This window comes from Gobio gobio (genome assembly GCF_949357685.1).
Source record: "Gobio gobio genome assembly, chromosome: 14".
In the NCBI taxonomy this organism is placed as follows: domain Eukaryota; kingdom Metazoa; phylum Chordata; class Actinopteri; order Cypriniformes; family Gobionidae; genus Gobio; species Gobio gobio.
Genome location: NC_137107.1, coordinates 9394920 through 9420179, shown reverse-complemented (window position 1 = coordinate 9420179; position 25260 = coordinate 9394920). Strand labels below are relative to the sequence as shown.

Here is a 25260-nt window from a genome sequence, read left to right as displayed (position 1 = left end):
AGTAACACTAGTTTTAAGTACTTGGAGACTTTTATTAAATGATCAGCCCTTTCAGACAGAAGAGACAGAAATGACCACAGAGACAGATCTATGGTCAAGCTTTTTTAGTGTTTATTGTCAGCTTGTATACATTTGCAGACAATTTTAAAGGAGGTGTACCTCGTACCCTTATTGCATCATGACATTTGACCTTCGTATGTTTATCATCCCCACACCTAAAAACCGTGACTCGCCTCCTTGTTTCCTATGTTACATCAGTGCTTAAATGTTGCTAGAGTGTTTAAGGGGGAATTGTCTACAGCACCAACATTTTTATGAACGGCCCTGTAAACAAATTTAACTGCCCAAACAATATCGGCCCCGATCCGGCCCACATCTGGCACATATGGATTCAACGCATTCCAGATGTGGGCCGACACTGTTACTGTCTGGGTGTACTATATAGTGTCAGCTGACTTTTTTCCAGAATTATTATGCTGCCTTCACATGCTATGGGAAATTTCCTAATTCCCACTTTAGAAGTTGTGATTACGAGCTTTTTGCATTCAAGTGCTTTGTCGTCGGAATGAACAGGAATCATGGTGCATACCAGGTTTATTATTGATCATTTATTGGGAAAATCTTATTAAAGGGGTGGTTGCATGCGATTTAACTTTTTTAACTTTAGTTAGTGTGTAATGTTGCTGCTTGAGCATAAAAAGTATCTGCAAAGTTACAGCGCTGAAAGTTCAAAGCAAACTGAGATATTGTCTTTTAAAGTTATGGCAGTTTATTGGCTACAAAAACGGCCGGTTTGGACTACAACAAGCTTCTTCCTGGGTTGGTGACATCATAAACACCTGCTATTAACATAAACGCTGCCCCCGCGAACACGCAACAAAGTGGGCGAGGCCACACCGCAGTCATTACGAAAGAGAGAGAGCTGTTGCAGAACTACAAACTACATTTGGCCATCTAACCAATCTAAGACCATTGCGTTTTTCGGAGGGATGGGCTTCACAGAAGCAGGAAGCAAACGAGCCGTTCAAAGGACAGTGGAGACAGCGGTGTGGAATAAAGGTAAAATATAGAAACATATGGCGTTTTTAAAAAAAATAAGTATTAAAGGGTTAGTTCACCCAAAAATGAAAATTCTGCCCTCCGTTCATCTTCAGAACACAAATGAAGATATTTTAGTGTAAATCTGATGGCTCTGAAAGGCCTCCATTGGCTCAATGGCACGGTTCACTCTCAAGACCCTTAAAAGGTACTAAAGACGTCGTTACAAAGTCCATCTCACTACAGCGGTTCTACAATAACTTTATGAAGTGACGAGAATAGTTTTTGTGCGCAAAAAAAACCCTAAATAACGACTTATATAGTGATGACCGATTTCAAAATAAGGCATCATGAAGCTTTGAAGCGTTATGAATCAGTGAGTCGATTCAGAGGTTTGAATCGCCAAAGTCACGTGATTTCAGCAGTTTGACACGCGATCCGAATCATGAATCGACTCACTGATTCAGAACGCTTCAAAGCTTCATGATGCCTTGTTTTGAAATCGGTCATCACTATATAAGTCGTTATTTAGTTTTTTTTGCACACAAACTATTCTCGTCGCTTTATAAAGTTATTGTAGAACCACTGTAGTGAGATGGACTTTGTAACGACGTCTTTAGTAGCTTTTAAGGGTCTTGAGAGTGTAAAGTGCATTGTGCCAATGGAGGCCTTTCTGAGCGATCGGATTTCAACTAAAATATCTTCATTTGTGTTCCGAAGATGAACGGAGGGCAGAATTTTCATTTTTGGGTGAACTAACCCTTTAAGACATGTTTTACTGCGCCCCATAAACACAACCAAGCCTAAAAAAAACCACGGAACCACCCCTTTAAAACCAACATATGTAGTGTCCCATGCACTGACAACCATATAAACATTCCAGATAGTCCGCTTTTCTGCCAAATGCAGGCTGTTTTTTGCTGTGTATCAAACATACAATACTCTTCAAATGATTACTCGTACATGTACGAGTGCGTTACATTAATGACAAGACAACCTAGCTGTTATGGGGGAAATCTAATAAAACCACACCTGCCACAGCAGATCTCCCCATGTTTAAAGTCTATGGCATGCCCATCTCGGGAATTGGGGTATCAAAATCATTTCCAAACTTCCCAGTGGTAAACGACATCAGAGGGTGTTCACGTGCAATTTTTACCTAGGAAACTCGTATTTAGGATAATTCCGATAGCACGTGAAGGCAGCATTAGCCTTCATATGTAATTGTCTGTGTAGTCATGATAATAACAGACTACACAAACACACACTATAGTTGAGCATTTTATTGACACAGATGCTACATGAACAGTGTTTTACTACTGCCTTGCTGAGGACAGGATTAGAGCGGGGCAGAGCTCAGTGATCTGGATGGTAAACGGCCTAAACAAGGAGCTGAGACAATCTGATAAACGCTTTACTGTATATTAATCTGAAATCTTGATAATGTCAACTCATTAACTCTCAAGTCCAACATTTCTGAAACATTCAACATGTCCAAAATTCCATCATGAAATGTACATTATTAACAACAAAACTGTGACGATGCCCAAATAAACAATCTCATTAAAAGCAAACATTATAACAAAGGAACCGTTTTCATGAACTAAAGATATCATATATATATTCTGTGCTTTTCACTGATAAATACAGCCATGCTGCAACTCATCCTAGCAAAGAAGTTTTGTTCACGAATTTCATTTGAACTATTTTAAGGGATGTGTGTTTGCACAACAAATATGAACTGGAATTTGAACGTGGTGTGAGTCAAATGCAAAATTGGGGAAAAATATATATATTTCTATAAAAGGTAAATCGATATGTAATACCCTATCCAATTAGTTCTAGACTAGTCCAGAAGTGCATGGGGGGGAAAGTGCCCTGGATGAAGTTTTATACTTGAAGCTTTTCATTTATGGTGGATCAGTCATCTTCATCACTTCCAAAGCCTTCTTCATCTTCCATTGCCACTCCCTGAAACAATCTAGAACAGAACATAAATAAATCAACACGGCAAATTCACCAGCCATTTTAGCACACTGTTAATGACATGAATTATATATGACTTTAAATAGCGGGAACTGTATTGGCAAGGAAGGAAACTCCACGAGTATGTGATAGTGGGTTCACAGTACATTTTCCTTTATAGTAAGAGAGGAATAAGTACACCTCTCCTTGACTTCATTTATGTATAGTATAAAATATCTGGTTGACATACAGAAAAATACATTTTAGAAAGAGCTGAACTAAAATCATTACACAAACCCTGAACTCTCAGTTGATTAACACAAACATTGCTAGCTTGTGGTTGTCGGTTTCAGAAACACTGTTTTGTTTGTCTTTACTTTTTTTCCTCTTACATAGTCTAAATTATTAATCTAAAATTGGATTATAGATAAATAGTTAAATCTTATCACCGTGACTATACTGATTATCATGGATAAACTAGGAGCTGATCAAGACAGTGGGCCTCCATGGATCGGACTTGTTTCTCCAGCACATCCCACAGATGCTCGATTGGATTGAGATCTGGAGAATTTGGAGGCCAAGTCAACACCTCAAACTCGTTGTTGTGCTCCTCAAACCATTCCTGAACCATTTGTGCTTTGTGGCGGTGCATTATCTGCTGAAAGAGCCACAGCCACCAGAGAATACCGTTTCCGTGAAAGGGTGTACATCAGGGGTGTCCAATCCTGCTCCTAGAGGGCCACTGTCCTGCAAAGTTTAGCTCCAACCCCATTTAAACACGCCTGAACCAGCTAATCAAGGTCTTATTAGGGATACTAGAAACTTCTAGCCAGGTGTGTTGAGGCAAGTTGGAGCTAAACTCTGCAGGACAGTGGCCCTCCTGGACCGAGTTTGGACACCCCTGGTGTACATGGGCTGCAACAATGCTTAGGTAGGTGGAACGTGTCAAAGTAACATCCATATGGATGGAGGACCCAAGGTTTCCCAGCAGAACATTGCCCAAAGCATCACTGCCTCCGCCGCCACGCCTTCTTCCCATAGTGCACCTGGTGCCATGTGTTCCCCAGGTAAGTGACACACACACACCCGGCCATCCGTGTGATGTAAAAGAAAACATGATTCATCAGACCAGGCCACCTTCTTCCATTGCTTTGTGGTCCAGTTCTGATGCTCATGTCCACTGTTGGTGCTTTCGGCAGTGGACAGGGGTCAGCATGGGCACCCTGACTGGTCTGCGGCTATGCAGTCCCATTCACAACAAACTGAGATGCTCTGTGTCACCTTTCTATCAGAACCAGCATTAACTTCTTGAGCACTTTGAGCTCCAGTAGCTCGTGTTTGATTGGACCACTTTTGCTCCCAACATGCATCAATGAGCCTCGGCCGCCCATGACCCTGTTGCCGGTTCACCACTGTTCCTTCCTTGGAGCACTTTTGATAGAGACTGACCACTGCAGACCAGGAACACCCCACAAGAGCTGCAGTTTTGGAGATTCTCTGACCCAGTCGTCTAGACATCACAATTTGGCCCTTGTCAAACTTGCTCAAATTCTTACGCTTGCCCATTTTTCCTGTTTCTAACACATCAACTTTGAGGACAAAATGTTCACTTGCTGTCTAATATATCCCACCCACTAACATCAGTGTTATTCACTTCATAATGTTATGCCTGATCGGTGTATGCTTGCTGCGATACCACCTGTTCTTATTTATGAGGCTTCTCTGAGGTTTTTGCATTAAAACGGATAAGGCAAAAAAATGATGTGTGCTGATATCAAGAATCCTTCATGACTAAAGTTACCCGATAAACTGTTTCGGACATCTGCATGTCCTTGTTGGGTTACTAAGCATTATTGGGTAGACTGTGGATGTAATGGCACTAGCTCTGAAACCCATCGAAGACGGAATATGAAGAAACTCACTGGTTATAGCATGGCGAGTCGGGGTTGTTGAAGTGGCTATAGGGGTTCACTCTGCTGAGAGCTCCCAGACAGATCCAGCAGAAATACTTCTGACAGGAGGAACAGGTCATCTTGTTACAGCCATGCACCTTCTAAAGAAATGGGGAAAATGAGAAGAGCTCTTTCAATCAATCGGTCATTCAGAGTCTTTTATTCTTACTGAGAATCTAGCAAAATTGCACACCTTTGCACAACACGTCAGATCTCAGTTTGCAGATGGTTCCCATGCTTTTTCTCCAAAGTTCAATTACTTTTAGAGATATCTGGGGCAGATTTTCATTGAAATGTTTTTAACTAAAACATTTTAACTTGTGACACTACTGTCCGATTCCAGGTTAGATGTGCTTGCTCTGCCTTCCGAGTTTTGCCCCGAATTGTTGCTTGCAGCTATAATTTTCTCTTCCTGAATGGGAGTCATAGCAGCCCTATAAGCCGTACTGTACATAAGAAAATAATGAAACTTAGCAAACTTATTGGGGTGGCCATGAATAGACCCCTGACCAACTTTAGTCTCTAGGACCAACTCTACAGTGCCAGTAAAAAAAAAAAATCACTTGTCTTTTGCTTATAACTTTGGAAAACTTTGTCCAAGTAAAGAAATATGTAATCACATTCTTACAACTTTTGCAGATCTTTTCTGATTCTCACCGAAACTGGCTCAGATGTTCACTGGAGTGTTCCTCACAGAAATGAACACATTTTGGATTTTCTCTTTGTTCAAAAATGAATCGCATTGTTAACATTGACCTAGTCTCGCGTAGGCAGACCTTTAGACTGACGGCAGAAGGTCTGGACCGCCCAGAGCAGTGTTAATTTCGTTGACGAATAATTTTCGTCATAATTTTCGTCAACAACCTTTTTTCACTGACGAAAACGAGACGATAACTAAATAAAAACTAGTTTGATGACAAAAACTATGACGAAAATCAACGGTCATTTTCGTCAACAAATAAAAAACGAGACGAAAATGTTAGGGAGGAGATTAGGGCAGAGATCCAGTCAGAACTGATGTCCTGTGTAACAGATGCGCACATTTGATATGAACGTGCTGATCTAACCGCGGGAAAACACGGCACTGTTGCGCTTCTACAGGCTCACGCATCCCCAATCCAGCGCGGCTCACAATCAATGAAGAGCGCACATTTATGCCAGGCAATTGTTTATGAACGAATGCTGATGAATAATGACAATGTTTACTTTACGATGTTTATATAGTCATATGTTTAAGACGGTTGTATCAATGCATATTTGATCTCCTCATCTGAACTTGAATGAGCTCCTGCAACTGCAACAGAGGCGTAGACATTTCAAAATAAGAGTCCCGGTGTATTTCGAGCTTGTTTATAATTACAAGTCACGCATTATATATTTGTTTTTGGTTACACAATAAACTGTATTTAATTTCATTCCCATTTAATTCATATTCAGGAGGAAAGACCAGTATTTGACACATATTCAATAAAGTATCTGGTAGGGGTGTGCATTGGCACTGCCCTCACAATTCGATTCGATTACGATTCACCAGGTAACGATTCGATTCAATTCGATTCTACGATGCATTGCGATGCATCAAAATTCTACTGCACACAACAAGGCAAATTTTTAATCAGTCATGAGGCAATACAAGCAGTCAGATATTGAACAACAGATTGTATTGGCTGCTATGTGTGTATTATCACTCTCCTGTATCTTTGACATAAATGTCATTAAATAAAATAAAATAGAATGGTAGAGGGTATTGGATATGGCATTTTCAAACCTGAAAAAGAAAACATAAATCACTGCTTTCAGTGCTTTGAATGAGAAATGTTTTTCGTCTCTCTGCTTTAGAACCATTTGAAATTATATAGAGCAATAATAACCAACTAAGTTAACTTTTTCCAGCAGTGAACATGAGTGTTTTTTTTTTACACACAGTAAAAAGCTCTAAGACAGGGCACTTCATGAACTCCTGTGCAAATATTAATCCGTAATTACAGTCACACTATTGTAACAACAACCACCACCCAGGCACCCAGCAATAAAAATATTCAGTGCAACACACACAGTAACGTTGACACTAGGGACTCGTCAATTCTCGTGCTTGATTGTGGCAGGCGCGTTAGCAGGGCGTAAGCAGCGCATATTTTTTTCGGCGCCCATGTTAACAGATTAGAGCATTCACATCGCACGCAGAGGCGGCGCGGCAGCAACGCATCGCAGGAGCAGAAGCAGCAGTGCCGCGATCGTTTCGGCGCCGAGTCTATTTTTGCCACGCTGTTCACGCTGATTTAAAGCCACAGTGGATTGTTCTTGATCAAAACTGACCAGATTAACATGGAATATAACAAATTTCACCATGAAATCATGTAGTGAAGTGCCCCGTGTGTTTCACAATCACCATATGACATCCAGAGCTGTTAAAAAAATTAAAAACACAACACTGCCAGCAGTTTTTGCCCAAACTTCAAAAGCCTGTTTAAATGATTAAAGCATATATTCACTTTAATGTTAACTTACATTTATCATGTGAACTACTTATATACAACAAGTTATATGCATGTTTGATTGAGACAAAGGGGAACGCGGTCGCATTTGCAGCATATGCTGCCCATCATAAATCAAAGCACGACACAGACGGGGCTCGGAGGAGAAGACCGGAAAATGTTACATAATGTACAATATTTGTCTGTATTTGCAATATCTGCGCGAGACAAAAGCTGCCCGTGTGAATCCACAATGGGGGCGCGGGCTCCGGCTCTCCATACCCACCGCTCCGCGTGCGGTGTGAAGCCGGCGTCAGAATCCGAAATGTGCCCAGATGTCCGCTTTCCAAGCTTTGGGTGCGTTTTTAATTACCCGTCTGTTGCAGTCATCTCCCTCCGCCTCAGCCATCTTGATTGTTGTTGTTATGACCTTGGAAGTAATTGAAACTTCACAACTTTATTGTCCAACTCAAGTCCAGAAAATAAACGGTGACATAATCGATTATGGCACTTTGCCGCATCGATGCTGAATCGTGCATGCCCCGCATTGCGATGCATCGCTGAATCGATTATTGTTGACACCACTAGTATCTGGGTTATAATAGTTAACTAAAACCATAAAAAAAAAATCTTCATTACTTGAAATTAAATAAAAATAAATAAATAAACAAACCTGAATATGGCCTACTAACTAAAACAGAAATACAAAGTTCTAAAAACTATATAGCTGTAAAAAACAAACAAAAAAGTGAAATGAGCTCTGTTTCGTGTATTTTTAATGTCAAAAACAAAATGATGTCAAAATGTCAGTTCAAGTGACAGTCAGTTATGTAAGGCTTAAATGCTTAATTTATTACAATTTAACTAAACTCATTAGATTTTAGGAGACTAAATCTACTGTAGATTTAGTCGACTAAAACTAGACTAAAACTAAAAACAATTCAGTTGACTAAAATATGACTAAAACTAAATGGCATTTTAGTCAAAAGACTATGACTAAAACTAAATCAAAATTTGCTGTCAAAATTAACACTGGCCCAGAGTCCATCTGACTGACATGTAAAGCAACCACTCGCAGTTCGTTTAGTTCCTCGTCATGTTTAGGGGCATGAAAATGTAACGTCAATGTGCCTACAATAACAGACCGGTGTGTAAAACTCTTGGACGTATTTCAAAGAGTCTTTACATACTTCTGAAAACCCAGCGTTTAGTTGATCCTGATAAGCGCTCATTGTCTTCTTCCATGAGGGGATTTGGCGTAGGGATGGAACGATTACCGGTTTCATGATAAACCACGATAAAATGTACTGACGGTTAGTAATATCGTTTAAAAATGAATTATCATTAAAACCGCGCGTGATTATCCCGATTTTAAAAACTCGTGTTAAATCCTGTCCAGTCAGTCTGGTGCGCAGCGCTGTTTTTGAATGAGAAGAAATGGCAGAAGGCATGCGACAGCACTCATTGTGCAGCCGTCTAAAAGCACCAAATCTGAGGTGTGGTCATATTTTGGCTTTTTACAAGTCCTGAGCTGAGGGATACTTAATCGAAGATGGTCACCCTGTCTGCAGAACATGCCAGAAGAAAGTCGCTGTAATCGGGGGAAACGTGTCAAATCTGCGAACACAAGGCAAGTGGACTTTGACCTCAATACCAAAACTACGTCTGGTATTACTACCACTCACACGAGCCACTTTGGCGGTTGAACTTATTATAGTCTTCTCAAAAACCATCTGTTATAATCGCGTTGCACATTATAACCAATCACACGTGTTTCTAATTATCAGAGGCGTGTAGATTAGCTGGAGTTTTGTTCAGAGCGCGCTCTCACTCACTGAAATCTACACTCAAAACGTGTGATGTACGCAGGAGATTCACTCATCATACAGTGTTTGACTGTTTTTGTTCTATTTCAGCAGCGAAAATAGTTTCAAACAAACACAGCAGAACCACAGCGCATCTGATATGACTGGCATAAAGTCGGCTTTACGTTCGAGATCCGGGAATTTAGGGACCGTCTCTACAGTTACATACAAGGTTGGTATACACGTTTATAACTTCAATAGCATTTAAAGAGAATGACTTACAGTCATAAAACCAGCTGTAAAGTGTTCATCTAGGTGTCAGGTATGATGCACACCTTTTGGATTTTTGATATTTAATAAAATAAACTGTCAAATCATATGAAAATATATCATTATTTCACTCTGATACTGTTTGGGCTCGTACACAAAATATGCTAGATTTAAATGCGTCATAGCTGATAGAACACTGATGAGAATATTGCTTGAGAATATATTTACAGAGATAATATTAGAGATTATATTTACACCAAATTATTATTATTTATGCGTTATGCCTCGTTATTGACGACGGCCATTATAAGGAAGAAAATCCCACAGAATAGAATCTAGCTTAAAAAAGTGCATAGAGCTGCTTGATTTATTTGTTGTTTGTTGATTTTCAAATATAAAACTTGTTGAAATGTTTTAAGTGTGTGCATCTGTTCTTTTTGAACACTTTCATCTCATTTGAAGAAAACCGTGGTAATATTGATAACCGTGATAATTTGGGTCACTATAATCGTGGTGAAATTTCCATCCCGTTTCATCCCTAAAACAAAGAAACATGTTATTCCGATGCATTGCATGATTGAAGCATTTATAGATACTGTACAGAAAACGGCATTACACAGTCCTTAAAAGGTTAGTTCACCCAAAAATCCCAATGTGAGCTTTCATCAGCGCTTGTTCTTTGGCGTCAGTTAGGTGTGTTCCTACCTTTACGGTTATAGGCTACACATGCACGGGCATTTTTGGCCATTGCATAATGAATTGTTTTGAGCAATATTTCCTTTATTGAGGGAGCATAGTGTGGAGGACTAACAAGCAAAGTGATGAGTGAGAGGGGGACAGGATCGGGAAAGGACCAGGTCTCGAACTCTGGTCGTCGGAAGTGCAACCGCGCTAGCACTGCCCACAAGGCTATTGGCTCCAATGGCATGAGCACTTTTTGGTTCTTTTCCATTTTACTGTGCACAATCCAGTTGTTTTTGAACACAAGAATGCATATTATGTGATTGTCCCAAAGAGAAACACATCTGACTGGGATCAGTCTAACCATCATGGCATTTTCATTTCATTCAGACACTACATTTTGAGAATATGTAGAATACATGCTTAGTACTGACCTCTATATGAGAGCCACAGCAAGGGCACTGTTTAGAGTTATTCTTCAGCCAGTCTGTGCTAAAAGACTCCTCCACTGCCTTCTGAATCACCCGTCTTCCAAAACGCTTTTCAAGGAACTTCTTTCCCTCTTCGCTTGCAGAAATATACTCATCCCTCAAACTGCGAAGCTCATCTGGTAAAGAAAAGCACACCTTTTGAACCGTGGAGGGGAACAACGAACAAAATGTGTGTACTTCACATTTTGTAGCAAGAAAGCGGTTCACTGAGCATCCAATAAACTAATATCAGAAACAGACAACAAATTAGCTGGCAGTGACAACTCAAAAGGTATAAATATCCTTCATCTTACCAGCAGTTGCTATGCAGTTGGAAAGGCCATGATAGCTTCTCTTACAGAGGGTACAAAAGGCATATCGGCAAGAGGGACAGATGCCCATGGTGGAGTCAGGCTCTACCATTACAGCCATACAGCAGCTCATGCGGGGGCAGTACACAACATCCGCCATTAGGTCAAGACTTGACTGCAGCAGAAGACGATCGTAGCGGGCAAATTCATCTTCGCCCACAAGAAGTTTCACCTATTATAATATGAGCAATGTCCCAAACAATTCAATCAGTTCTCAAAACTACATTTCTAAAAACATCCAATTTTATACACAAAAAGGTCATCATTTTACAGAGGTTTAACCATGCTCTCATTCACAGATCACAAACACATAATATCAATCAAATGTCACAGTGTGAACTTAAAGGGTTAGTTATCCCATGATTTACTCACCCTCAAGCCATGACTTTCTTCTTTCAGCCAAACACAGTCTGAGTTTTACAACAACAACAAATATCCTAGCTTTTCCAAGCTTTATAATGCGAGTGAATGCTACCATTTTTTTAAAACCCCATCCATCCATCCATCATAAAAGTGCTCCACACGGCTCCAGGGGTTAATAAAGGCCTTCTGAAGCCAAGCCATGCATTTGTGAAAGAAAGATTTGCATAATTATACCTTTATAAACTGTAATCAGTTGCTTTCGGTAACGCCTTAACGCATTTACGAGTTCTGGCATAGGATGTATGAGTAGCGTAAGCTCAGGTAAGAGTAGACGAATCTCTCGGTTCAAACAATTAGGGCTGGGCAAAAAACTCAAGCTCCTCCCACATTTCTCTTTAAAAATTCTCTTATTAGACTTCTAATTTGTGTTTAGGAACGGTGTTTTGTTTTGCTCTATACTCTGCGCTTCAGCGTTCATCAACTCATCATACGTCGCAGGGCTCCAGACTAACTTGTTTCACTAGGAGCACAGTGGCCCCCAACTGAAAATTTTAGGGGCGCACACCATAAATCAACATGCTAACCAAATCTACTAATTTCCACTGTATTACTAATAGGTAGAGATGTGAATATTTTCTATTTGCCTTTTGTTCGATTCGCATTAATGGCTCAATCGTCAGCAGGTTTATTAGACGCTGCCCCTTTAAGACCGACCGAATGTAGAACTAATAATATCATATTCTCCTGTTTCTCCAAACTATTTACGCCCATTTAAGATATAAACTTTTAAAATAACTACTCTCCAATCCGGTCAATTTGACACCGGCTATTTGTTTTTTATTTGATGGTTTAGACGCGCACACGAAGCCTAAAATATTAACTGCAAGTCGGTCCATTTTGCAGCACACACACACACACACGCAGCGTCTCTTGCGCGGATTATTGTGCATTTAATAGCTCTTTATTATCACACACATCCCGCAGTTTAGCAACAGTAGAGACTGCAGTTTACAACAATCACTGAATCTGACGTTTAGTTTAGGTTTAAGGAGAAATGACAGCGCAAGGCTCTGAAGGGAAGGATGAGCTCGACGAACACGGCTATAGGAATAGTTTTACCTCATACCATCTTTTTATAATTCTTGGAAGCCAAAATCGAAACTCTCTCTCTCTGCGAATGGCAAAAATGCATCACGGACAAATGGTTTAATATTATCTCATATAGAAACGGCTGGCAAAGATAGAATTTGCCAGACATAACGTCTATCAATTATAATTAGTAAGTGTATTTTCTTAATTTCTCCAGTACCGACAGCAGGCAAATTTACTGGTCGCACATGTGCGACTGGATGTAAAATTCAGTCGCACACTCTCAAATTTTAGTCGCAAAATGCGAACATTTAGTCGCACTCTGGAGCCCTGCGTCGGGTCGGATCGTGTAAGAAGTCACTCTTCCGCTGGAACTAGACTCATACAGACTAGGGCTGGACCAGAATATTAGAATATTCGTTCATCGGGTTGGAATTTGATTTTCAATTTTGGGAATCGAATATTCGTTTTTTTTTCCTTTCTTTTTTTTCACGCACCCTTGAAATGGTTCTCATTCGCGCGAGCCTGCATAGGTTAACACTATAAAATATGGCAAAATACAATACTCTATTTTTACAATTATCTTACAACCTAGCCGTTTTTAATAGGATGGACAGTTGAATAGAAACCCAACCTCGTTATACTTATTAAACATATTTGCTGCTTCTTAGCATTCCATGCAACGGAGTATTCTCTGTCTGAGCTTATATGGAAGAAGTGCATGCCTGAGCTTGCATTTTGGGTTAAGCTGCGTTTGTTTGACATTGTGGAAACTAGAATAATAGAATCAAAATGTATTAACTTTTTTACCCATTAGGGATGTGAAGGTAAGAAAAATTTCCCTCACCGTCACATTGCACTGCATGCGCGGTGTGCGGCCGTGAATAAATGAATACATTTTAGTGCCGTTTCCGAATTAGCGCCAATTCGGGGGCGGGTTACTTGAATGGTGGGTTCATTAGCCTATTATTCATAATGAGAAACACAACAACAAAACAGTACAATGACAAACTCCCTTAAATAGGTGCTTTTACAGTTCGCATTGAGCTCCTCTCTCTCGGGATGATTGAAATCTGAATCCTTCTGCTGGTCTGTGCTGTGACTTCGGCAGACACGTTTTATTTGTTGTGTCTGTTCTCTAACTGAACTGAAATAATAATATTTGGTTACATCACATGCGGTGGGCAAGTGATGTAACCGGTGTTATGCCTGAACACCGTAACATCGGTAACACGACTATTCCAGCAAGCCTATTACCCGTTATTATCAATCTAAATTAATCTACTGCGAAATATTGGAACTTGTTACTGGGACGTAACAGACCTGTGTGTTTTGTATCACTAGTGCAGTGTCCGTTCTTGGAGCATATAAGCCCTGCCCGCGTGAGGCGCGCCGCTTCTCCAGATTCATGACTTTATTAGAGAGACGGCTATTCAGCCCCCTCCCTCCGAATATTCGGTGTTGATCACTACCGAAGCTTCGGAGCTCAAAAAATTATATCCGGACCAGCTCTAATACAGACATTACCAGAAGCCAGTGATTGTAGTTCATAAGTTATAAATATGGATATTTTTCTTACACAAGCGCATGGCTTCGCTTCAGAAGGCTTTTATTAATCCCCTGGAGCAGTTATATGATGGATAGATGTGCTTTTATGGGCTTACAAATGGTACCATTCACTGCCATTATAAAGCTTTGGAAGAGCCAGGATATTTTTTAAATAACTCTGATTGTATTCGTCTGAAAGAAGACTGTCATATACATCTAGGATGGCTTGAGGGTGAGTTAATCATGGGCTAATTTTCATTTTTGGGTGAACTAACCCTTTAAACAGCACACATTTATCAATGAGTAAACATTAAGTAGCAAAACTGATGACACAAATAAATTGAGGACAGGCGATTATGTGCTTTAGAAAATGCATCCTAACACTGGAAAAAAGCTAAAAGAATCATCTACAGTGTTTTAATACTACTTACACATACATTATACTTACAGTACTTTATATGAGAGTATGTAAAGGAGAGACGACTGCCAAAGGAAGGTAGAGAAAGTCTTTTGTTTTTCTCAAAAGGCCAAGAAACTATTATAGTACTGTATAGTGTAATACAATTTGGTGGAAGTGTTTTGGCCACAAGTGGCCACTGAGTTCAATCTGTGTCTTCTTGTGCTTAAAATTGCATTTATGTTTAAACAGGCAAGACTTGTACATGTACAAATAAACTTGCGTGTAAATTCCATCAGTCGAGCCCCACATTATTACCCATTGACAGCTCACACAATCATACAAAGAAAGACAAAACATACCTGGGTAGGAGTGGCCATGGACATGCACTTTGGCTCAGGGCAGTTAAGGCACTGAACTTTGCCATCTCTTATTTGGATCTCAAAGTATTCCTTAATGCAGGCCTTGCAGTAAACATGCTGACACTCTTTGAAGAGCAAAGAGTCGGATCCCAGCTTCTCAGAGTAGCAGATGCCGCAACAGAACACCTTCCCATCGAACACCTTCTGCTTCTGAGCTTCGTCAAAGTCCAGCAGCTGAGTCAGTATATCTGTGCGAGGGTCCACTTCTTGAACAGCTCTTGCGTCTAAATCTTGTGGTTTACTTTTTTCTCCAGAAATGTCTACTGCTTCTTTCAGACCAGATTCACATTGCTGCTGCTGCTGACTGCAGATGCTTTGGATTTCAAGTGGAGACTGGATTCCCAGGAATTCCAGAGTCTCTTCCTTTAGGAACTGGATCCAGGTAAAAAGAACCACATTGCCTTGGTTCTCCTCCCAAAGCTCATCCAGTCTCCGGCAAAGTGCAGTGATCTGATGGAGTGAGAGGGAAATGTTATCCATAAGATTATTATAGAAAGCCACATATCAATCACGTCAGCAGCAGAAAACGATGTGATGTTTGCACCCCTAGTGTCACCAAACATAATGACCCAAATATTTCCCAGACTTCCACTGGTCAAACAAATTGATATCCCCAAACTAACACCATTCACCAATGTCAAAGTTGATTGGGATGCCCAACTTGAAACCCCCTGGTCCCCAATCACTTTGTTTTGTGATCCACTGCAGAAATCCATGCAGGTTTTCAATGACAAAAATTATGACGTATTTATTTGGTCAAATATTCTTCGAAAAAAAAAAATGCTGCCTTTTACACTAAAATAAATGTCACTGGCAGTTTAAATAAAAGGAAAGTTCGATTTACGCGAGTATAACTGAATGCTTTTTAGTCATGTACTTTTTAAATCATTGGGAAGAGATTTAAGTCATGAAATTGGAATGGAGTAAACCTTATTTTAAAGGGGTCATGAACTGAGAAATCAAGTTGTCCTTGAGCTTTTGACACCTTGTAAGTTTCAGAACTGAAAACTTCCTTGTTAAAACTTCCAAAAACAGCTTTTATTGTAAGTAACCAAGCCCAGCGGACGATTCGTTATGGGATGTGCCTAGGTGAAAGACCGCCTCTGCAGAAGAAAATGAACGCCTACTTCATCACTGCAACTTTGGCCCCGCCCACTGGCGTGTTAGTGAGATGATGAGGAGAGAAGAGCGATACTGGATCACTGGACTAAAAATAACATTAACTTCCAAAGGATCCTAATGCAAGGAATGTGGTTATTTATTTTCAACAATGTGAATTTCTCAGTTGAGTATTATTTATTTGTATTCGTTACATTTCACTGTGGATTCTTTTATAAATCAGTCGCAATTTGGTGCAGGCTATACAAACAGACTTTTACGATATGGACAGTAATGCCACAACATGTAGCCGTGTTCATTCTAATGCCTGATCTGAGACCAGTGATTTCTGATATGAATCATGTACAGTCAGATGTTCTTTGTCTGTGTCAGTAAATTAAACCAGTGACTAAACGCTCAACTTCACATTGTTTCTCTAAGTAGGATGAAAATAATCTGTTATTCAAACTGTGATTAAATGATATATAGAAAGCGATCAAAAAACAATTCCCTTTACAAACGCTGGAGCTGTAAATCAAACAGTGAGTATATCAGTGACTGAGTTCTGGACTCAAGCGAAAACTCCCATAATAATCAACAAATCTCTTATTTACATTGTGTTTGCACTGTTAGTGAAGATGCAGGCATTCATTAGTGTGCAGAAATCGAGTTGCAATGACAAGATCACTGCTTTCATGCACTCAACACGTGTGTGATCGGCTACAATGAACATCACTGCAACCTTTCATGCCATGATCTGAATATATAATGCCATATATCTAAATATAATGCTATAATCAACACTTTTCATGATTAGTTAACCTTGAGAGCTGTAATAGTTAAAGGGTGCTAAAATTTTTCAAGAGTTCCACATGTAATACTAGCTATTCCATATGCAAATATGTTAGCCAATCACAGCAGTGGGCGTTTACACTGAAGTCTCACAGCAGCCAATCACAGCAGTGGGCGTTTACACTGAAGTCTAACAGCAGCCAATCACAGCAGTGGGCGTTTACACTGAAGTCTAACAGCAGCCAATCACAGCAGTGGGCGTTTACACTGAAGTCTCACAGCAGCCAATCACAGCAGTGGGCGTTTACACTGAAGTCTCACAGCAGCCAATCACAGCAGTGGGCGTTTACACTGAAGTCTCACAGCAGCCAATCACAGCCGTGGGCGTTTACACTGAAGTCTCACAGCAGACACGCCCCTTAAAACAGAGCGTTCAAATCAGAGTAGGAAACATGCATTTTATTTCTAAATGATGACCCTTTTTGATGTAAAAATCATATTAACATTATAAGTGCACTCCAGGAAACATAAAATAATGCAGTTCATGACCCCTTTAACTCAAGTAAAGTACAAATTACCTAAAAAGTGTAATGGTGCGTTCACACCGGACGCGATTCGCGCGAGTGATTTACATGTTAAGTCAATGCAGAGACGCGAAATGGCATTCTGCGGCGCGATTCGCGCGATTGAGGCGGCGCGAAGGACGCGAATTGAGCGTTTTGAACGCGCGATTCGCGCGAAACGCTCAAGTTGAAAAATCTGAACTTTGGCGGATATTTCGCGCCGCGTTAACCAATCAGGAGCTTGCTCTAGTAGTGACAACAATGAGGAGAAAATCTGTATATTAATATCTGGTTCAGACAATATGATTATCACTGTGATAACATTAAATGACATGAAACGCAACCCAATCTCTTTTTGTTAAATGCAAGTTTATGTATGATCAATAATACAAAAGTATAAGTATTGTATAACAAGCTATACATGAAATAAAGCAAACAATGCAGTCAAACATTCAAAGTCAGTGCTAGTAGGCTAACGTTACAACTGCAACGTACAGTTATAGCCTAAAAATATAAAGTAATGAAACTTATCTTTGCCCTCAGCCTAAACGATTTGCCAGGGAACAAATTATAGATCCATGAGACCAAAGATCGGCCGTTACAAGACGAATTATAGCTCGAGACACACCACAGAGACATCAGAGCCAGCGGCAGACGGCAGAAGGACTGGCCGAGGAAAGGTTGCCCTCGCCGGCTTTCACGTGCCCTGAGCGCCGCTGTCCGCTGGAGCTCACAGCTCCGACAACGGCAGATAAAATGTTCAAATAGGCACTGTTTATGTAAATAAACCACAGATTTGAGCTTTAAACAACTACATTATCGACTGAAAAAGTCTTAAAACTACGTTTTGTCACACATTAACAGTAGATATTAACAAAAAAAAAGACATGTAAACAAAGCCCAAGTCAGCCATTTCTCAACGGAGCTGCTGGCGGAAGCCCCGCCCATGACGCGAATTCCCATCTGTTGTGCAGTGAATGTCACGCGCGAGTAAACTCAAAATGTACACGCGTCCACCTTCGCGCGAATCGCGTCCGGTGTGAACGCCACATAAGGATAGTAGAATAGTACTATTACTCAAATACCTCACACTTTGGATGAATCATTCTACATGGCCTGTCAAACAGAAAGTCATGACTAAAAGAACACAAAGTTGGCATGAAATGGACGTGTAAAGCAAAGAGTGAGTGAAACGGCTCATCACACAAGAATAAAAGCGCAGGCTGGGACGTCTATCAATCAGTTGTTGATTGGATTGTAAAAAAACCGGTGTGACCGTACGCATGTCAGCAGAGAAAAGGTGAGTATATCACAGAAAGTTGTGACATTAAAGACTATGATCTTGAATGAATGAATAATAAATACAACAAAAATGACACGCATTTCAGGACATTCCTGAATAGGACTCACCTGGACTCTTGTGAGCCATTTGGAGCTTATAGTAAAAACAGGAGATGATTCTGACGGGTAATCTGCAGGGAGCTCAAAACTCAGAACCAATGGAGGTAGAAATGATATGTTATACTCTGTGGATTTCTGTCCTGTAAAAAAAATATATATATAAATATATATATATATGACTGTTAGAACAAGGTTTAAATATCCGCAAAAAAATGAAGTCTCACCCTTGACTAGCAGTTTGAAGTTAGGAGGAAGCTCTAGGCACAGATTAATCTCACCCTCCTTTCCTGATTCGGCCTGGTGAAATTCCTCTTCATCATATATGCTTGTTAGAGCAAGCAGTTCATCTTTTTTCGCTTCCTGGTCGTCTGACATTTGAACATTCCTGAAATCAAGTAACATTTATATATTCTGTAAAGGATCTTGAGAAATGGAAATACTCTAAATCAGGGGAGTCAAACTCAGTTCCTGGAGGTCCCCCAACACTGCACATTTTGCATCATGTCTCCTTTACATCCATTTCAAGTCCACACGAAGCCAGAGCTTTCCCTATCCCATCTTTTATGCGAAATATCTGCGTACACACGAGAGCAATGAAACCGACTCAAAACGATGTAGTATCCATGCTAGACCAGTGTGTGGCGCTGTAATTCTGCCACAGAAATACACTAAAGACAGAGAAGAAGAGTTGTGGCTAGAAGGGGTACAGCAATGGTCGGAAGTGAGGCGAAATCTCACAGTAAAATAACAATAAAAAATGTGCCTCTTACCAGATTGTGTTTTATTAACGCCTACCTCTAAACCTGCCCTTACAATAGGGATGCGCGGTATACCGGTACTGGGAAAATACCGGTATGTATTTTATTTCAAACGGTACGATATCAAGATTTTGCTCATTTCGGTATATACTGCTGTTCCGAAGTTCACCACTAGGTGGCAGTGCGCTACCCAAACTGATGCGAAACGGGCAAATGTCATGTGGCGCCATAGAGGAACAAAATTAATACAGCAGTTGAATCTCACTCAACATGCACAAAAGGAGTTAATAAAGAGAGGATTAGACGTGAAATTTGGAATTACTTTGCTTATAAAACTGCTGAAGAACCATCAAACCTTGCCAAGCATCTGCCACTTGCCCATCCTGACTTGTACAAGACATTAAGAGATTGACAGGTGAGTGCATAAATCAAACAATCTAATTTATACATTTATTTTCTTTTAACACTGATCAACGCACATACATAAGATCGTATTGTTTAAATATAATGAATTCTCCAGCGTTCGTTTCAACCAATGACATTTAGATTTCATAATATTTACACGCATACTATTGCACTATATTCACGTAAGACGTAACCAACTGTGTTTATGTGACTGCTCACTAAAGATGGACATTTGACAAAAGTTTGTGTGTATTTGACTAAGGAAAAACAACTTAATTTGGAATGCGCGACGCTCTTTAGACTTGTCTGTTTGTTGTTGGTATGAGCACAAAGAAAACTCTCTCTTAGCTCCCATCCCATGTATGACGGAATGCTATAAAATCGCTCGCATGTTCAAATTGGCAAGATTTAAAAAGACATGGGCAGTGATTTCCGTCAGCTGTCCCGAAACGAAAGCATAAGTTTTGAATCGGAGCGCGCAGATTGCTTTTATAGTGCATGTGTGATGTCTTTTGAAGCTAGAAGCAATTTGCTCATTTTGAGAGCTAGAGAAGGGAGTATTGCTGAAATTATTTTGCACAAGAAAGTTTCCAAACGACTGATTTGATAATCTTTGTTGATTCATTTAATAATAAACATTTGCATTAATTTCAAACCTCAAACCTGCGAGAGTGAGTAAAATTATGCGCAATACCCGCGCCAAAATTCAGACCCTGTATGGTATCGATTCAATATCGGTACTTCGGTATTAGATTGTGGTACCGTACCGAAGCTAAAATTGTGGTATCGAGCCATCCCTACCTTACAATAATGCAAATACAGTAATAAAATGACGCAATATTGATGTGCGCATGCCCAGTGGCTGTACCTGTATCCCTTCTAGTCTTTCAGTTTCATAATTGTAATATGTTGGTTAGTTGGACTGTTGTGCTCGTGCTATCGAGTTGTTCGTGAGAACTGTGTTTGTGTTTTTGGGATGGAAGGGATGACTTTTTCACTGAACATTCGACCTGGGGCCTATACCATGAAGCCGGTTTAGCTGGCTAGCCAGATATGTTTAAGCTTAGTTTGTGCCAATCCTGGGTTTTAGGAACCATTAAAGTGGTTTGGCTTTTAGCGGTGTTCATCTCCAGAGTAACTTACGCTCCACAGCTAACCTGCTCCAGGACAGGTTATGTTCTGGATCATCTCAAACTGGACCAATCAGCTGTGAGCAATTAAGTCACTCCCCCTGTTTCTACTCCAAATTAAAGGTCACTACATAGCAAATGGTTTTTAAAGACTAAAGCGTCTGGCTTTTAACAATGCTTATTTATAATAATAATAGTAATAATAATTTTGAATGATTTAGATATAATTTATGTAATTATAACACACTTAATCAATTACACGTGTATAATTTATTTATTAGTTAATTTATCACTTAGTTAAAATTAATATAAATAGCCTATAAAAAGGTCATACAAATAAGCTTTAAAGTCAATAAATAAAGCTATACAAATGACTACATGTGAGCTTAAATGTTCAGTTCTCTCTATATATCAACTAAACTAATTTCAGAACTTTGACGTATAAGATTTTTCTTAAAGTTGTCCACTTTCATAGACAGCTCTTTTCTCCTTGCTGTGTAAATTTGTTTAAATTCTTAATATTTTTCAATCATGTAATATTCTGCAGAAGAAAGAAGTGAATCTCAGTTGATCCACAGCGTGTGATTGGCTGTTCACTGCTGATGTCACAGCTAAACTCAGGATCAAAGCCTGAGTTGACAGAGAAAGCTGATGATCGGCATCATGGGACCAACAAAGCCTTGATTGGAACAAAGATTGGTTTGGTTTTGTCAACTCAAAACTAATCTTGTAACTCTGAGTTTGTTAAACTACCATCATGGTACAGGCCCCTGGATTACCATAGTAACACACTTTGCTTTGCTTTCACTTATTGATGACATCATACTAGGGCAGTAACGATTTGACCAAAAATAAAAACCTTGATTAATTGAACATTTTACCTCGATTACGATTAATGAATGATTATTTTGCTTTTTCCCCATTTTTTGCCTTCGTAGGGTTTTTGAGTAAGTTCCTGAAAAGGTTTGTACTGTAAATATTTTCTACTATTAAAGGTGGAATTTTTTTTTTCTAATGAAAAAGTGCATTTCTTTGTGATTTTAAAACACTTGAAGGAAACGGTTCTAATATGCACTCACCTAAAGGATTATTAGGAACACCTGTTCAATTTCTCATTAATGCAATTATCTAATCAACCAATCACATGGCAGTTGCTTCAATGCATTTAGGGGTGTGGTTCTGGTCAAGACAATCTCCTGAACTCCAAACTGAATGTCAGAATGGGAAAGAAAGGTGATTTAAGCAATTTTGAGTGTGCCATGGTTGTTGGTGCCAGACGGGCCGGTCTGAGTATTTCACAATCTGCTCAGTTACTGGGATTTTCACGCACAACCATTTCTAGGGTTTACAAAGAATGGTGTGAAAAGGGAAAAACATCCAGTATGCGGCAGTCCTGTGGACGAAAATGCCTTGTTGATGCTAGAGGTCAGAGGAGAATGGGCCGACTGATTCAAGCTGATAGAAGAGCAACTTTGACTGAAATAACCACTCGTTACAACCGAGGTATGCAGCAGAGCATTTGTGAAGCCACAACACGCACAACCTTGAGGCGGATGGGCTACAACAGCAGAAGACCCCACCGGGTACCACTCATCTCCACTACAAATAGGAAAAAGAGGCTACAATTTGCACAAGCTCACCAAAATTGGACAGTTGAAGACTGGAAAAATGTTGCCTGGTCTGATGAGTCTCGATTTCCGTTAGGAATTCTGTCAGAATTTGGCGTAAACAGAATGAGAACATGGATCCATCATGTCTTGTTACCACTGTGCAGGCTGGTGGTGGTGGTGTAATGGTGTGGGGGATGTTTTCTTGGCACACTTTAGGCCCCTTAGTGCCAATTGGGCATTGTTTAAATGCCACAGCCTACCTGAGCATTGTTTCTGACCATGTCCATCCCTTTATGAGCACCATGTCCCCATCCTCTGATGGCTACTTCCAGCAGGATAATGCACCGTCACAAAGCTCGAATCATTTCAAATTGGTTTCTTGAACATGACAATGAGTTCACTGGACTAAAATGGCCCCCACAGTCACCAGATCTCAACCCAATAGAGCATCTTTGGGATGTGGTGGAACGGGAGCTTCGTGCCCTGGATGTGCATCCCACAAATCTCCATCAACTGCAAGATGCCATCCTGTCAATATTGGCCAACATTTCTAAAGAATGCTTTCAGCACCTTGTTGAATCAATGCCACGTAGAATTAAGGCAGTTCTAAAGGCGAAAGCGGGTCAAACACAGTATTAGTATGGTGTTCCTAATAATCCTTTAGGTCAGTGTATATATATATGGAAACATTGCACTTTCTTCTTGTGCTTGAATGTTACAATGGTCCTCCTATGAGATGTCAATCACAGCAATGGCCCCCAGCCAATTTGAGTTTGAGACCCCAGATTTACACAGACCATGATGTTTTAAAACATAGGAGACAAATGGGGAATGGAAACATTCAATGAGTCAGTCAGTCCAGACAGTATTTCAATTGTAAAATCAAGATGTAGGTGAATTATTGATAATATTTCTGTAAAATAATTGCATCCAGGAGATATTGGCACCCACAGCAAGTCCAACTAAAAGGACAACCATTGGAATATGAAAAACAACATTTAGGTGAGTTATAGCCAAATTAATCTTTTCCTTAAAATAATGAAGGACTGCATTCATATAAAGGGAGGTATTGGACAAATATCAGTCTGGCACCTCATTTGTGAGCCTACAACAACCGTTTAGATTGTTAAATGTTGTTTTGTTATATAAATATATTTCTGTGTATGTTTAAAACTTGTGACTTGTGTATGTTTTGAACTGTTGGTGGACATTTCAGACGATCCCTTAGGAGCACTTCAAACACGAAACTAATCACTTTACCGCATTGTCAACCTACGACTACAATCCAGATGATTGAGTTGAGTTATTTACATGTATTGTTTAACTGAATTGCGACCTGAGAAAAGATATTAACTTATAAAACACGTACCTTGTTCTGTGCCTGATGCAACTTCAGCAACTGCCGCTACTTCTTCTTTTGGTTTAATGGCGGCCGGGTTGAGAACCAACGTCATCGGTGCCGACCGCCACCTACCGTGCTGGAGCGGGAAGGGAATTAAAGTGATAGCTCAGCCAAAAATGAAAATTAGCCCAAGATTTTCTCACCCTCAAGCCATCCTACGTGTATATGACTTTCTTCTTTCAGAGGAACACAATCAGAGTTATATAAAAAAAAGTCCTGGCTAATCCAAGCTGTATACTGGCAGTGAATGGCTGTTTCTGTTTTAAAGTCCATAAAAAGTGTAGCTATCCATCATAAAAGCTCCAGGAAAAGGTCTTTTGAAGCGAAGCCAAGTGTTTGTGTGAGAAAAATATCCATATTTAACACTTTATAAACTGTAATGTCATGGGTACATGAGAGACCTAGGATGGCTTGAGGGTGAGTAAATCATGGGCTAATTTTAATTTTTGGGTGTACTATCCCTTTAACTCTATATTCCTATAGCCTATTTTTTAATCCACCAATTTAATCCTAAAGAATATCATGATATCATGTATTTGTTTCCCCGCATTTGGAACATCACTTAATATATTGTGAATTCTTGATATTATTAACACTGCAATTGTTACTTAAGTTTCTTTCTTTCTTTCATATGCATTACATACTATCAAAACATGCTCTGCTATCTCCTCTATTAAACAAACATCACATAATCCTTCCTGTGTTATGTAGTGATGGGCGTTTTCAAAACACTGCTTCGTGAAGCTTCGACACCTTTGAATCTTTTGTTTTGAATCAGTGACTCGGAGCGCGAATCAAACAGTCACGTGATTTCAGGCTTCGTTGCGTCAAACAGGTTTCGAGAGTCCAACGGTTCGCCGCTAGAGGGCGATGATCGCTTGTGAAACCATGAACCTCAATATGGTTTTTACCTGATCTCGGATCAGTTTTATAAAGTTGTAGACGTTTGTAATGACATATTTGTATAATAACAATGTGTGGTCTCTTATTAGCCTGACGAGCCACATATTCCACAAAACTCAAAACAAGCCCCACAAATCAAATCAATTCAATTCAATTCAATTTTATTTATATAGCGATTTTCACAATATATTTCGTTTCAAAGGAGCTTTACAGAAAATGTCAATGTCAACATTATAATTTAGAGCGATCTCAGAGGTGACTGTGTCCAAGTAATACAATAACAGACACTTATTTAATAGTATGAGGATTTGTAGATTTAATTTATAGATAAAAAAAAAAAAAAAAAACATTTT

At 39.8% G+C, this 25260-nt stretch overlaps 1 protein-coding gene across 4 annotated transcripts; it reads right to left on the bottom strand.

Annotated features, from left to right (window-relative positions):
* Nucleotides 1-90: 90 nt before the first annotated feature.
* On the bottom strand, nucleotides 91-24036 carry rnf14 (ring finger protein 14). 4 transcript variants are annotated; one of them, XR_013817932.1, is made up of 9 exons: nucleotides 23972-24035; nucleotides 18924-19084; nucleotides 18709-18839; nucleotides 14786-15295; nucleotides 10970-11198; nucleotides 10620-10792; nucleotides 4926-5056; nucleotides 1818-3019; nucleotides 91-1133 (listed from the first exon to the last, which is right to left on the bottom strand). XR_013817932.1 is itself a non-coding variant. In XM_079835272.1 (8 exons), the coding sequence occupies exons 2-8, from the start codon at nucleotides 19072-19074 to the stop codon at nucleotides 2959-2961; spliced, it is 1386 nt and encodes a 461-aa protein (XP_079691398.1). In that variant the 5' UTR covers nucleotides 19075-19084; nucleotides 23972-24036; the 3' UTR covers nucleotides 91-2958. The 4 variants fall into 4 exon arrangements, 2 of the variants coding, with proteins under 2 accessions (XP_079691398.1, XP_079691399.1); XR_013817933.1 differs by having other exon boundaries at nucleotides 91-480; nucleotides 2251-3019; XM_079835272.1 differs by having other exon boundaries at nucleotides 91-3019; nucleotides 23972-24036.
* Nucleotides 24037-25260: the final 1224 nt, after the last annotated feature.